At 46.0% G+C, this 15,724-nt stretch overlaps 1 protein-coding gene across 1 annotated transcript in view; it reads left to right on the forward strand.

Annotated features, from left to right (window-relative positions):
- Positions 1 to 4,110, forward strand: part of Kiaa1217 (KIAA1217 ortholog) — a 241,203-nt gene extending 237,093 nt beyond the window's left edge. The window contains exons 17-19 of the mRNA XM_090319023.1: positions 1,530 to 1,607; positions 1,723 to 3,294; positions 3,765 to 4,110. Of these exons, the coding sequence (XP_090175149.1) occupies positions 1,530 to 1,607; positions 1,723 to 3,294; positions 3,765 to 3,902 (1,788 nt within the window). The 3' untranslated portion in view covers positions 3,903 to 4,110. The remainder of the gene's footprint in view (positions 1 to 1,529; positions 1,608 to 1,722; positions 3,295 to 3,764) is intronic.
- Positions 4,111 to 15,724: the final 11,614 nt, after the last annotated feature.

Genomic DNA, 15,724 nt, shown 5'->3' on the forward strand with positions numbered 1-15,724 from the left:
GAGTTACTGTGCTTTGTTCCATTGTCATCGCCTGAACCAAATCGCCTCCAATGGCACTGTGTTCCACCTGGAGGACCACCGCATCCTCCTGGGATTCCTCAATGAGAAGAAAGGGCAGCAGTGCCCTGGAAGGGACAAAGGACCCCATGTCACTCTGTAACACCTAGTGTCAGGGTGGTGGTGGGGCTGGTGCTGGCTAGAAAGACTGGGCTTCCAGATGAGCCTTGCTGAGACTCTCAGCAGTGCATCTGTCATCATGCAATACACAGCATTAATGCTGAAGCTCGACATCACTCCACCTTCTTTCCCACAAATATTTGGGATTTAGACTTCATTTCTGCATCATATAGCAACATGTTGGTCACCCATGGGCCAAACATACAGTGGAGATCCCATGGGGTTTTAATGGCACTGAAAAGCCCTGTATCCTACAGACATCTTAGCCACCGTACAGTTGTAGAACTGCACAGTACTCCTGTTTATGGTGACACTGGTGACAGTGCTGAGTGCAGGTCGATCATGCCTGCAGTCTTAGCTGTTGAGGAGGCTGAGATCTGAGGATCATGGTTCAAGGCCACCCTGGGCAGAAAAGTCCATGGCTCTTATCTCCAGTTAACCAGCTAAACCTAGAAGTAGAGGTGTGGCTCAAGGGGCAGGATGCCAGGCCTTAAGTGAAAAAGCCAAGCAAGAAGAGCATAAGGCCCTAAGTTCAAGCTCCAGTACCAACACACACACACACACAAAGTGATGGACTAGACATCCAGGTCCATGGAGGTGCACTATAGTGACGTCACCTAATGACACAGTTCTAGGGTGTATCCCTGTGGTTAAGTGACACGTGACTCTGTGCTGTAACAACATTAGCATATGCCTTTGGGTTGAGCACCTTGGCTATTATTAATTAAATGCTTTGACACCTTCAAGGACATTTTTAATCTACCATGTGACCAGAAGGAAAAATAATGGTTGTGGGGTTTTATTTTTCATCCCCAAGTATCACATCTAACCAATGCAGAACTCTTTATGAGACAATTTCCATAATCATGGAGACTACTAGCAATAAAAGACATTAAATATCTCCTGGTCTTGTTCCTCAGTTTATCATCAAGGCAGATGAGGTGCAAGGAATAAAGTAAAAGACTTGCCCAACATCTCTCAGCTAAGAGACAGATACTACAAACAGCCCTTCTGCTTGCCCAGTCTTTCTGCAATTCTAAAATGGCAGTCAGAAAAGAGGAACAAGTGTGTTGACACAGACTTCTTTACTCTCGTCTCTGCCCCCTACAACATTTAAAATACTGGAAATAGTTTGCTAATTGAGATTTCCATCTTGCACAGACACAGGGCATTTTTGGAAGTCGGAGAGCAAAGCAATCCCCGGTAAACTGAGTTATAGGCTTTGGATTGGCACGTGACAATTGTGCTTGGCCCGCATGTTTGTAAATGTAACTAAAGGCACAATTTAGTTATAGTCCACTTGGTGGGGGATGTGGCTCCATGGAGTAATTTGTCCTACACTATTCTACCAGAATTTGGAATTTTTCCATGAAGATGTACGGAAATCTGATGTTGAATATGCAAATGGTCCCCAAATGGAACCGCAGAAGGTGAGTTCACCAGATCTGTGTTCCCACCCACTGGCACTAGAAGATTGGCTACCAGTTTTTACAGATCCTATCCTGATTAACATGTATGGCTTCCCTCCTCCCCTCTCCCTCCCAGGTTGCCCCAGGGTCTCTAAGACCCAGCGACCCTGCTCTGTGGGGAAGAAGAATGGAACATAGTGTTTCTGAGACATCAAAAACATCAGACTATAAAACTGACATCTTAAACAAGGGAAATTCCATTCCTCCTAAGAATTTGTACAGAGACAGTAGAAACTATCCCCAGAAAAATGTGCCAAAGGTCAATTTTGGCTTTTCTGGCATGAATTCATTAGAAGAGGAAATCAACAAAGGAGCAAGAGCCTCGGGACTGCACTTGCCGGGACCTGACCCCGAGAACCCGAAGTTGAATTACGCAAAGACCAAGACAGTATATGCACAAGGACTGGAAAATGCAGACAAAGGTCTCATGGCCTCCCCAACGCGCTCCACAGAATTGGTGACTGGTGATGTCGGAAATCAAGATAAAGAACGTCTCCTGACAGACTTTGGCCAGGTTGTTCTGAGACCTAAAGGCCCTAGGCATGCACCTGTGAACCCAAATGACGAAGCCGAGTCCAGTCCAGGTTCTCCCAACGAGGAAAAGATGGCAACCGACAACATCGCCTTCATGATTACCAAAACAGCCGTCCAGGTCCTGTCCAGTGGGGAAGTCCGTGAGATAGTCAGCCAGAAGGGACAAGAGGTCCAGACGGTGAATATCGACGCCAAAGAAGAGACCAGCCACCAACAAGATGGGACTGAGAATGAGGAGCCAGTGGTGTGTCTAGACAAGAAGCCAGTTATTATCATCTTTGATGAACCCATGGACATCCGCTCGGCCTATAAGAGACTTTCGACCATCTTCGAGGAGTGCGATGAGGAGCTAGAGAGAATGATGACAGAGGAAAAGATAGAAGAGGAGGAAGAGGAGGAAGCAGGAGATGCTGGCATCCAGACTAGCGCTTCCCAGAGGGTTCATAAGCATGGGCCACAAGCAGAGATGAAAGCACAGCCATACTCCAGGTCCACAGAGACCAAGAGACTTGGAGGGCAGGAAATGAATAAAACAGACCTGAGCCAGTTTAGCCCAGCGGATTCTCCAGATGCCAAGTATGAGGTGGCCGACGAACAATTTGAAAGTCCCAAGAAGAAGTTTAAGTTCAAGTTTCCTAAAAAACACCTGGCTGCTCTCACTCAGGCGATTCGCACAGGAACCAAGACGGGGAAGAAGACCTTACAGGTGGTGGTTTACGAAGAGGAGGAAGAGGATGGCACGCTGAAGCAGCACAAGGAAGCCAAGCGATTTGAGATCCCCAGTTCTCAGCCAGAAGACACCCCCAAAAACATGGTTAGGAGACACGAGCAGCCCGGCCCAGAGGGCACCTCTCTGATTTCAAGAACTGATGAAATTAGGAAAAATACCTATCGAACCTTAGACAGCCTGGAGCAGACCATCAAACAGCTGGAAAACACCATCAGTGAAATGAGCCCCCAAACCCTAGTCCATTCCGCCTGCCCTGCTGCCAGAGATTCTGTTACAAGCGCATCTCAGTTAGCCCCAGAGCCGCCTCCCCGGTCCCTGCTAGGTGTGGACGAAGCCCCCCCTGCCCTAGAGTCCCCCACGCCAGTCTCTTCGGCTTCACGTAAGGTATCTTGGTCTGCCGGAAAGTGGATAGACCCAGCTGCTTTCTTAAATCTGCCATAATCATCACTAGCAAAAGGTGTCTTGTGATGTAACTGCTTCCTTTCAGGTGGCTCGTATTATTTTTTTTGTCTGTTCGCCATGATACCCTTCTCACATCCTCCCTTCTACCTTCCCAACAACAGCTAGGTGTCTAACAGCTAATCGACTCTGTTTTCGCCTCTGTTGCTGACTGGTGTTGGGTACCCGTGAGATGTCGTTTGCTGTTGATTGCTCTGAGACTTCACATTAAAATCCGTTTGATCAGTAGTGAGCAGTTGATTCGACTTGATTAACCCAGTTGGTGTCTCCCGGATCTGTCCTGCATGTAGGGCTCTGGCCTCTCGCCCTGATCTCTGCACACGTGTGGCCGTCCTCCATGGTGATCCACTCATGTGTTCTCTTTCTCTCCCCCCTCTCGCTGGTCCTCCCCACAGAGCTCCGGTGCCACACCACAGACGAGCAGAATGCCAGTCCCTATGAGTTCCAAGAGCCGACCCGGAAGCCTGGATAAAGCCAGCAAGCAATCCAGACTCCAGGATCCCCGGCAGTATCGTCAGGTAGTTTTACCTTAAGTCCAGTTGTGGATGAATGGACTCTGTGGAGGTTAAGCCAGTCACTGACTTAGTTCACATCAACTCCTGTGTTTTCCTTGTAAGATTCGGTTTCCATAGACATTCTGGGTCTGGGAGCATGAAGCAGGTCTTACGTATAATATCTTTGTCACTCTTTTCACCACATTCTTGCATGCTGTAATAAAACATCGTTTCCTTTGTGACTCCACATGTTAACTGTTAACTCGGTAGGAGGCTAGTGGAATATGGGGGGGGGGGGCAATATAACAACGCATCAGAACACTTTGGGATGCAGGCAAGCCGAGCTGTCTTTGAACTCACCAGTACTAATGCCTGGGTGCTCTGCATTGTGTTAGGAGCCATTAACTCTCCATCACAACACCCCCACTCAAGCTTACCCAGTGGTAACCCTGATGCATGGCCCTCTAGGCTCGGGGGAACTGGTTGGAATGATGTGTGTCCTTCCTGTCTGTCTCTTCTCTGCCTCCTTTGCCGTGTGCTTGGGGAGGGTTTCTGCCAGATCCAGGAAACCACCCACTGTAGTAGCTCAGGCCTTGAAAGGTGTTATTGAATGTAAGGTACTCGGGTAGGGCCAGATTGCCAGGCCCTGTGGTTGATCATGTGACCAGTCATCTGACAGACTGTCTCCCGCCATCTTTGTTTGCAGGCTAATGGAAGTGCTAAGAAAGCTGGTGGGGATTGTAAGCCTACTTCCCCGTCCTTACCTGCTTCTAAGATTCCAGCTCTTTCTCCCAGCTCTGGGAAAAGCAGTTCTCTGCCCGCTTCTAGTGGTGACAGCTCTAACTCCCCTAATCCACCTGCTACTAAACCATCCATCACTTCTAATCCTCTGAGCCCCCAGACAGGACGGTCTGCTCACTCCGCCTCCCTCATCCCTTCTGTCTCTAACGGCTCCTTAAAGTTTCAGAGCTCCTCTCACACCGGTAAAGGCCACCACCTTTCATTCTCCCCACAGACTCAAAATGGCCGAGCAGCCCCCACTTCTTCCTCCTCCTCTTCACCTCCCTCCCCTGCCTCCCCCACCTCCCTGAGTCAAGGTGCCAAAGGCATCCGAACCATTCCCACTCCTGGCCTCACCAGCTACAAGGCCCAGAATGGAAGCTCGAGCAAGGCCTCTCCATCCTCAGCCAAGGAATCCTCTTCAAGGCCAGAGCCAGTTGGTTAGGTATCAAGGTGGCATTACATTTTCAGAAAATATTATTATTTTCCTTTTTTAGCAGTCAACAACAACTGCTTTCACAGGAGAATGTAACATATTGCTGTACTGTTTGAGGCTTAATGCAAAGCGCGTACTAAATACTGGATTGATAGAGTTCAGTAAAGCTCGTTTTGATTTTGCTTTTACCTTGTTGCTGTTGTAACTACATAGTGTTTGCTGTCTTGATTTTAATATCTCCAAGTGAAGTAAGCATGTGCTCCAAAAAGAGAGAGAGAGATCTAAGAAAGAATGAACAAAAGGAAGAAAGAACGAACGAACGAGGGGGAGTGAGAGCAGAAAATTGTATTAAGCATGTAAAACATGTATGATTCCAGAATTTTAGTATGTTTTGTATAAAAATATTTTTCACTACGGAGTCTAGAAGTGAACACAGAAATATGTAAGCACGACTATATAAATTGTAAAACAGATACTATAATATTTCCTTTTATTTTCGTGTTATTTAGCTTTATTACAGATTTCTATTTTTGTCAAAACTTCATGGTTCCTTTCAAGATCTTTTTTGCCAAAACATTTTGATACTATATAGCATTGTACATTTGAAAGTAGTGGTCTAGACTATAAGCCAGTAATGATCTTCACAAGCCAATAGAAAAGCATATGTCAGAAGCTATTAAAACGATTGCCCTGCCATGAGCATACGAATAATGATTTGCCAGCCCAAGCAAGCTAGTTTTCCTTCCTCTTTTATTTTCCTTTTAACATTTTGAGATTTTTCTAGTTGTTTTCCTTGTGATATCTAACCGCCTTTCCTTTATTTTTTGAGACCGGATATCCGACACTATTGCACTAAACGTAGATTTTAAAAATGTACACCTCTGTATGGTTCTGCAAACGGCTCAACTTTTGTAAATATATAAATAGAGATTTAAAAACAAGACTGTATGTGACAACACATAGAGTAGCTTTTCCCACACCAAAGTTAATTTGTATGCATGCTTTAAAAAGAATATAGATTGGAATGGGCAGAAATGAGACTATCCAGACTTTTTTTTTTTAACAAGTGAGCACAGGTAGAGTGTTTTTGTAAATAAATGTATTTGTATAATGCAGTCATGTAATATACAGAACGATGAGCAGAGACTTTGCAAAACTAAATAAAGGGCTGCATGCTTGTTTTGATTTTTTTCCCCTCCTTTTTTTGTACCTTGTTGCTATACTTCTTAGTCAAAGAACAACATGTAATCATTTCCAAATGTTTCTGGCTTTGAGAGCGTTAGAATAACATTGTAACAGCGCTCAGAAGACTACTTTTCTGAAAACTCTGGGGTAGCTAATGAGAAGCTCCTAATAAATTAATTGCAAATGTGGTTCCTTGTATGTTATTTACTGGCTCTCTTCTCTGGCTTCTCAAGGTTTGGCTAGTTTAAAAAGACAAGCCTGGATACCAAGTTTTTCATCTCTCTTTTCTCGAATTTCCATTGAAAATAGAAATAAAATGTCTTTACCACTTCTATTTTTTTTTGAGTTCTCACTTTAAAATAGATACAGGGGTGTGCATGTGTGTTTGGTCTCCAGGGAAATAGACTTGCTAACATTGCACCATATGTTTTCATTCAAAAACAATGGAAGAAAAGTTAGTGAAAAAAATCATGCACTGTCAGAAACCTTGAGAAATATTTAGCTTGTTTGTTTGCATAAAGCACAAATAACCTTCTCCTTCTGGGCCTGGGTGCCTTATTCCCAAGCTTCAGACTGACTAAACTGGGACAACTTTGCCCCAAATATTTTCTGATGTCTCCTTGCAAGATAGGGAAGGTTTTTTTCTTCCAAGGGCTTTTGGATATTTACTTCCACTCATAGACCATGTACAGTCAGTACAGGCAGTTGGCCCAATGGGAATTACATGTCTGCTCTACCATGTACCAAATCGCCTGAGGTCGTCCCACCCTGCGCTGACGTCCATCAGGGAAGTGTTCAAGTGTAACAAGTGCCAATATTTCAACATATATATATAATATATATCTTATATAACAGATGATATAGAGATGAGCTAGCTACTGTATCTGTCATATGCATAACAGGCAACTATAGAATAAATGTAATGGCCACCTAACTCCTACCACTTTATCTGCTCCTTATAATATTAGGGTCAAGGCAAGACTCTTCCCTGAGCTGCTAAACAATCCATTAGGGCCCACGCTTGCAGTAAGACTTCAAACTTCCCAGCACTGGCAGCCACACAGCCAGTGGTCCATTTCAGCCAATGTAGTGCAGGATAGGGCATGTTCGCCAGGTAAGGGGCAGTCCACCCTGATCTGTCCACTAACCCAGCTGCTGCCTGTCTCCCTTCTCCAATCCCTTCTTGGGATTGGAGCCTGTGACTGAACCTACAGCAAAGACACCTGGTGTTCCCTCTTTTTGTCTCTACACCCAGTGTTTGGCCCTCTTAGGGGTGACATGTTTGAAACCCTGTCATATCCTGCCACCTGCAGCCCAGGTGAGACTGCCCTTCTTCCTCTGCAGCTGTCTTTGATCTAGCCCACCCACCCCTCTTCTCTCACCTCACGGCAGCACAACCCACAGCTGCTGATCATGATAAATAAAGCCAGTGGTCAACACCTAAGACCTGTAGAGGAGTTTCTTCTGCGCATGTGTTTTCTTTAGCCAATCCACACCCTCCACGGGGAAGTTGCCCCTGAACTTTAATAAAGGTCTGGCATGGCCCAGCCCCCAGTCCTCCTCCTCCTCTTCCTCCTCCCTGCCACTCAGCTCCCTAGTGGAGCCAGACTCAAGCCGCAGCCCCTGTCTTCAGCATCTCTGGAGTCTGTAAGTAGTGAATTTATGTTGTTTCATCAGTTTGGGGTTTCACGCCGGGACCTACCTGTCCCCTCTCTAGTCCTGGCTCTCTTAAAGTGGCCCTTTGGTGTATGGTTGCTGTGGGTAGAGTGATGTCGTCAAGGTCAAACTAGAAGCCATGAAAATAAGCATGACAACAGCACCTTGGTGAACTGAACTCCAGAAGAGGGGGATATGTGAGAAGAACCACACTGTTGTCTGGTTTTGTGGAGCTGCTCACAGATTTCCTCATTTAACTAGCAACTCTATCTGAAAAAAAAAAAAAAAGAAAATGTTCCTAGAAATCCAGGCTGGAGCTTTTCACATCCATTCCACAACTGTGGCTCCCGAACCAGCTTTACTACGTGTGGGCGCGGGGTGCCCGGTGAATGGACGGTGGGCGCCGCCTGGCTCAGTAGTGGGCAGCTTGGAGCATGTATCAGCTTCCTGATTTGGTAGCAGGGAATGTGAAGAGAGCCATTTCCTGGGATCGCTGGGTTCAGTAGGCACCCGGAATACTTTCAGTCCAGCCTAGCACATTAGTTAAGATTACTGTTGTCACGGCTCTGACGACAGCTGACGTGGTGGGAAAGCCTCAAAGGCTCCTAGTCTGGTTGAGGTGGAAGAGAGCTAGGAAGGAGCTGGGCAGCTGCCTGGAGCGTGGAGCTTTCTCTCCTGCCTCAGGATGGCATTCGGCCCTCCTGTGTGTAATACAGAACTTTAATATTGAAGCTGCTTCCTTTGTAGTACTGTTGAGACTCGAATTCTTTTCAATGGAAAATAGACACTGACGCAATCCTGGAGCAAAATCAAAACTCTGGGAATCTTGGCCGCAAAAACACAGGCCCTGCTGGGAAGGTGCCTTCTCGGGCTGGGAGAGGTGTTGCCACACACACACCCCTTAGATTCGCCCATCTGTGTGGGGGGGAGCCTCTTAGAGAAGCCTCTGCCACCATCCTCTTCCTCAGATTCCTAGGCAAAGCCAGTCCTCTGCCTCAAAACTGCCCCACCCTGTCATCCTCACCAAGCTGCTCAGCCCTCCACACTGAGGAGAACGCAGAGGCATTTCAGCCACTGGGGAGCTTGGAGGAGGCGGGGACGGGCTCTGCGTCCACCACCAGTTGATAAGGTAGTCTTGCACAAAGTAACTAGTGGACACCGGCAGGGAGAATGCCCTGCTAGACACAGGACTGTGAGGTCCCTGTCCAGTGACCCTGAGTCCCCAAGAAAGGAAGTGGGCGGGGAGAACCCAAGATTGAGAGTTCCAGGCCCTGCTCCCCCCTGCTCGGTGCTCCCCAGCCTGCTCCAGCGCTGGAGCCGGCCTTAAAGACACAGCCTCACTGCTGGAGCTGGATGGGCAGGCAGGTTAAATTACACTCGGCACACTGTCCAGACAGGCAGCAGAGCTTACAGGCACACTTCAGATTTACAAAACATGCTTAGTGTTCATTCCTCAGGCCTGGGAGTGGAGATACCACCAGCAATTGTAGCCATCTGTGACCTGTTAGCAAGAGGCAGGTGTTCTGAGCTCATCCCTCCCTCCTATGGCACAAACATTCCAGGTGAAGGCAGGAACCTCCCCCCCACACGCACACACCCCTGCCTCGGCCTGGCTGTGCATCAGCCACGATTCTACTGTACCTTCTGCACCTGCTAGAGTGTAAGGGAGAAGAAGCTACTTCCCAAGTATCTCCACAAAGGGAGTTTGTGAGGCCCTGGCTTGTGAAGGCAAACGCAGGCCTGAGAACTGAGAGACGTTCTTGATTGTCTCAGGTTGTGTATGTATGAGAGAAAATCCTTGGGGCCATCTCCTTGCCACATAAGACGACACAGCCCCAGCAGGAGCGCAGCAAGGCTGTGGCAGCATCTCTTCCCCGCAGGCACACGGGGAGTGGAGATGAGTCCGAGGGTTCTAGGAACTCACAACACTGCCAGCTTTGTGACTTGCCCTGTTTAAAACCTCCAACAAACCAAAAGTTCAAGTCGCCTGCATTTTTGCACATTCCTGGAAGGTGAGGTGGTCTGGTTTAAGAAAGAAAAACCAAAAACCGTAAAGTGGACTTGACAGATGGGGAACAGTAGGACACACCCCAGGGACCCCCGCCAAAAACCAGCTTCCAGGTGCTATCCTCGTGGGGCGGGGTGGGGGCGCCTGCGGCCTGCCACCACGTTCTGGGGTAGCTTGGCCTCACCCTGCCCCAGGCACTCAGGCCCTTGGGGCACCACGAGCCCTGCCCAGGTGGGAACCATATTCTGAGTCCAGAAGATGCCAATTGAAATCTAAAGGTGACCACTAGCACAGCCTAGACACACAAGACCATGGCTCAGGTGCCATTTCCAAGCCTTGCAACTGTGTTTCTATGTTTTTAAAAGTTTTGAGGCTGGCTGTTCAAATCCAGCACGGTCAGAAAAGTCTTAGTCTTCAATGAATCACCAGAAAAGCCAGAAGTGGAGCTGAGGCTCAAGTGGTAGAGCACCAGCTTTGAGCAAAAAAAGCTAAGGAACAATTTCCAGGTCCTGAGTTCAAGTCCCCAAATAGGCGCATGCATACACACAGCAAGCATTTACAGGCACTGATTGACTTAGATACTATTTTTTTGAGGTTTAGTCCTTTATTCCAAAGACATTCTCTATTCCATATCACTTCCCTTTTTAAAAAGAAAGGCTGTTATTATAAGGTGATGTACAGAAGGGTGGTAGGTACTCAAGTCGGGTGGTGAGGATACTTCCTTTTGGACAATGTCACCCTTACCCTTCTGTTTTTCCCTCCTGGCCCCACCTACAGGTGGTATAGGTCATTTTCCACTGACCAGTGAGCACCGCTGCTGCATTTGTTAACCCTTCCTTCCTCCACCTTGGCCTAGATATTGACACATGGGCCTTGTGCTCACCAAGTTGGAATAACTCAAGGATTGTCCTTGAGATGAATGAGAGCCATGGATCAGCCCTCAGCTTTGAATTCTGGGTTATACGAGGTGTCTTGAGTGCCGTGGAACAGTACCTCGTGAATGACAGCGTCTATGAGAGCTATGAACATCCTCTTTGGGGGCAGGGTGACCCATGGGAGGTGACAGGCACACTCCCCTCTCCAATTAATCAGCAAAAAGCTTGGCTGAAGGCATGGCTCAAATGGTAGAACATCAGCTGTGAGCAAGAAAGCTATGAGAAAGCAGGAGACCTGAGTTTAAACCAGGTACAGAGAGGAGGTAGGGGGGAAAAAAGTAGCATTCAATTCTGTTTTATACATTGGATCTGAAATTACACATCCTAGAACACAGATTACAGGTGGATTAGAGAGGAAGGCTTCCTTAGCTACACACCCTGTGCCATGCGGGGGTCTCCGCTCCCTCTTTCTTCACGCCTCCAATCTCTGGACCAGGAAAGGGACTTGGCAGTAATGCTACTGGCCTTAAACTACCCATTCTGTGTCTAATATCGCCACATGAGTGAGTTCCTCACAAGAGCCCCACCACCTGGGAAGGAGGCAGAAAGGCCAATGTTCACTCTGTGCATGGGCTGCAATCAAGCCTTCTTGGTCAACACAAAGGTAAGAATCACAGGCACCTTCCCAGGCCTGATACACAACACACACACACACGTCTTCCTCATCCTGGAAGAATGCAGTCTCACTGTGTAAAATGCCTCAAGTGAAAGGCCATGGTGGCTATGCCTACAACCCCAGCTACTTGGAGTTAGAGATGGGAGGCTCACAGTTGAAGGCTTGCATGGCAAAAGAAATTAGTGAGACCCTATCTCAAACACAAGTTATATACGGTTGTGTATGTCTGTTGTCTGAATTGTTGGATAGACTATGGTAGTAGAATCTCTCTGAGGCTACTCAGGGCAAAATCCTATCTGAAAAATAAAAGGACTTCGGGCATGGCTCAAGTGGGTAGCAAGCATGAGTCCCTGGTTCAATCCCAAGTAACTCACCCCCATCCCAGAGGGAGATGCTCAAAGAATGGTGCTCACCGCCTCCTGGTCATTGCTCTGGCCTTAGCTCCTGTGCTGCCACCTCCAGAAAATCTGGATTTGGGTTTCTGCTAAAACCAACCCCTGAATCATAGCATTTACAGGGAGACTGAAGTGAGGCTCATGGGAGGACCTGCCAAAAAATCCTGGAGGAATGTGTGAACACAGGTTGCTGAGGATGGTGGGGGAATAGGGGGAGACTCTCACCATTTGCATGGCTCTCCAAACTCTTTAAAAGAGATTTTGGAATTTTAGAACAAGCATGTTTATTTGCTGCCACCTGGTGGTCATTCCTGACACTTCATCCAAAGGCCCCTGGAGTTTCTAAAGCTCAGCCTTAGAAGATGGCTTAGTGACCTGGAGCTGCTTTGAGGCCTGAAGCCCACCAGGGGGTGCTGTGTCCAGCGGCCTGGCTGCACCAGGACTGTAGGTGGGGACCTGGAGCTGTAGGGAGGCCTTTCCAGGTTTTATTCCTGTTCTGCAGCTCACCCAGCCCCCAAACTAATTAAATTCCCTATTTTATTGGGAAGTGTCTGCTCCCTTAGAGGAGAGCTGGATGATGGCAAGTGAATCGGCCAAAAGCAGCTACCATGCTCCCTCAAAAGGGACCTATATAAATGGGGACAGCATTCGGGGCTATGACCTGGGCCCCCTCCCTCCTTTCTCCACCTCAGTGTGTTCACCTGTTCAGGTCTTTGAGGCCCTCAGCCTTCAGGGGAGACAGCTGTTGACAGGCTCATGATGAGCCTCCAAGATGACATAAGGGTCTGGGTGGAAGGCACTATACACCTGACTTTTTTTTTTTTCTGCCAGTCCAGGGGGGTTGAACTCAGGGCCTGGGCATTGTCCCTGAGCTGCTTTTGCTCAAGGCTAGCACTGAGTCACAGGACCACTTCCAGCCTTTTCTGCTTCTGTGGTACCGAGGAATTGAACCCAGGGCTTCATGCAGTGTACTCTGCCACTAAGCCACAGTTCCCCACCCACCTGATCTAATTCCATTTGCTGATTTTCCAGATGTCCTCAGTGGTTTAGGTTTAGAAAGAGTATCATGGCTATATCCTAGGACTCGCCTTATTTAAAGCTCCAGTGTTTTAAACTGGTGATTGCTACAGACTAAGTGCGCATTCTACTGGCAGGGCCCAAATTCATATATTGATCCTGCAACCCTCTGAGATGATGGTAGAAATCCAGAGCTTGCTTGGTAATTAGGGGCCCAAGTTAAAAGACCACAGACCTCTTATTATGAAAGCCTAACAAGACAAGACAGCAGCCAGCCGCAAAGCAGGGGCTACCAGAGTGAAATGTCTCCGTGTGAATGTCCCAGTATGATGCCATTGGACTTCCACTTTCCAGAACTGTGAAAAGTATTTTTTTCATGTGCCAGCCAACCTAGTGCCTTTTTGTCATAGCGAATAAAGACAACTAAGTGTGTCAACTAGCTTGAAAACTACAAAATCTTCTAGAGCCATAAGTTCTGCTGTTTTAACATTGTCTCACTTCATTAACACCAATGAATTATTCAATTCAAGTTGAAAATTAAATTTTTCAAAGTAAATCATATCTGGAGTAATTCTCACCTCAATTCAAGAAAGAGAAAATGACTGGCACCCCCAAACATTGCTCATAAAGCAGCTATGGTTTTGGTGGTATTGAGTCGATAACTATATTTGTTTGACATGCTTTCCAGTCATATGTAAATTAAATGGAGGATGTGGGCTTTGCTTTTTTTCACTCAGTGGCAGTTGTGAGATTCAGCCAAAGTGGAGGTCCTGCCAGTGGTATTTATTACTGCATGACATCACAGTTTTTGGATAAAAACCAACAGTCTATTTTGTGGTTGCTTGGAACTTGGCTTGACACTCTTCGTGACTGTGGGCATAATGTGTATTTTACATGGGTTAATGTGTACATGTGGATGCATATTTGCTGAGTCTAAATTAGAGGAGTGTCCCAACAAAAAGTTTCCCAACACCAACTTCCACTTGAGTGTGAGAGTTCTGGGTCCTCTACTTACCTCTGAAAGGAGTCTTGTGAATGTTTCTACTTGCGCTAACTTCAAATCTTGACCTCATAGCTCACGATAATAATCTATTTTATCCTAAAGCCAAATCTAGCCAGAGCTATTTAGTATTTTACTCTTTTGTTAACTTTAGTCACCAAGGAACTGGTAATTTAGGTTTAAGTATTGTCACTTTTAGACAATATCATAGACCAGAAAAATATCCGTTTCTAATCCATTCTTCAAGTGGCCAGAGAGAACTTTAAATTGGGAACTTAGTCATTATTTTTAAACTTTTGCCTGTCCTGGGCTTTGAACTCTGGGCCTGGGTACTGTCCCTTAGCTCTTTTCACTTGAGCTTGTTTTTTTTCTGTGGTTAATTGGAAATAAGAGTCTCGGGTGCCTGGGCTGGCTGGAACCCTGATCCTTGGCTTTCAGTCTCCTGAGCAGCTAGGCTATACAGGTATGAAACATCAGCGTGGGGCTTCATGTTTCTTCAAGCCAGGCAAAAGAAATAGAACAATTAACATTTGCCTTAGGTTGAACTTTTTTTTTTAACATCCCTAATTTCTCCTTTTGAATTCTTACTTGGAGAAATACCCAATCTTGTTGGCTTTTTGTTGTTTTAAATTATACACGGTGACCCACTCTGAAAACTCTAACAGGCCCAAAGGATTCTGGAGGTGAGAGCTACTGAGGGCCTGATTCCCTATTAGCTATTACTGGTTGGCAGATGTTTCCCAGTCTCTTCCAGGAAAACATTCAAATATTCAAGTCAGTTAGTTTGTGTCTATATGAATGAAACCTTGTGTAGCTTATCCTGTGTGTTTGTATTTTAGGTCTGGCTTCCATATATGTTTTGTGAGTTTTCTTTTTCTTCATTTTCTTTTTTATTAAAGAATTTATTAAGATTAATTTTTTACATCGTATTTCAAATGACGTATTTAACAAGTATTCAAGAAGGGAATCTCTATATACAATCACTGGTCATTTTATTTTTTATTATCAAGGTAATGTATAGAGGGTTTACACTTACATTTGCCAGATAGTAGGTGCATTACTTCTCAGACACTGATACCCCTTCTTATGTTCTTGTTCCTATTTCCATCCCCCACCCCTCCCAATCTTCTTGCTTTCTCCCCTTCCCATTCCTATTTCAAATAAACAAATACAAAATACCAGGTAACAGAGTCAAATACAGTAACAGTGAGATTAACCAAAGGACAACAAAGAGAAATAACATAGTACATTGAGAACAACAATCACTTAAGATAAAGCTCTGGAGTTGTTACATGAATGCGTTGTCTTTCCAAGCTTGCCTTATTTCATTTTTTCTAGGTCCATCCATTTCTCGACAAGTGACACATTTTCAATAGATGAAGGAAATTCTGTTGTGTATAGATGCCACATTTTCTTGGTCCACTCATCCAATGTAGAGCATTTGGACAGTTTCCAAAACTAGTGGAAGTGCAGCCGTCAATGAACATGGATGTACAAATGCCTGTACCCTATCCCCACTCGTGATGCTCTGAGTAAATGCCCAGGAGTGATATGGCTGTATCGTAGGGAAAATGTCTGTTTTTGAAAAATCTCCAAACCACCTGCCAAAGTGTTTGTGTTAGTTTACATCCCCACCAACAGTGTAATAGGGTTTGTTTCCTACATCACTGCCAGCATTGTTTATTGTGTATATTATCTGTGCTAGCCAATCTTATTGGGGTGAAATCCAATCTCAGTGTTGTTTGGATTTAAATTTGTTTTATGGACAGAGATGTTGAGTATTTCTTGATGTCTGTTGTCCATTTTTACTTTTGAAGCATCTACATTTAGCTC

This window comes from Megascapheus bottae, chromosome 26 (assembly GCF_031878675.1).
Source record: "Megascapheus bottae isolate mThoBot1 chromosome 26, mThoBot2.hap1, whole genome shotgun sequence".
Taxonomy (NCBI): Eukaryota; Metazoa; Chordata; class Mammalia; order Rodentia; family Geomyidae; genus Megascapheus; species Megascapheus bottae.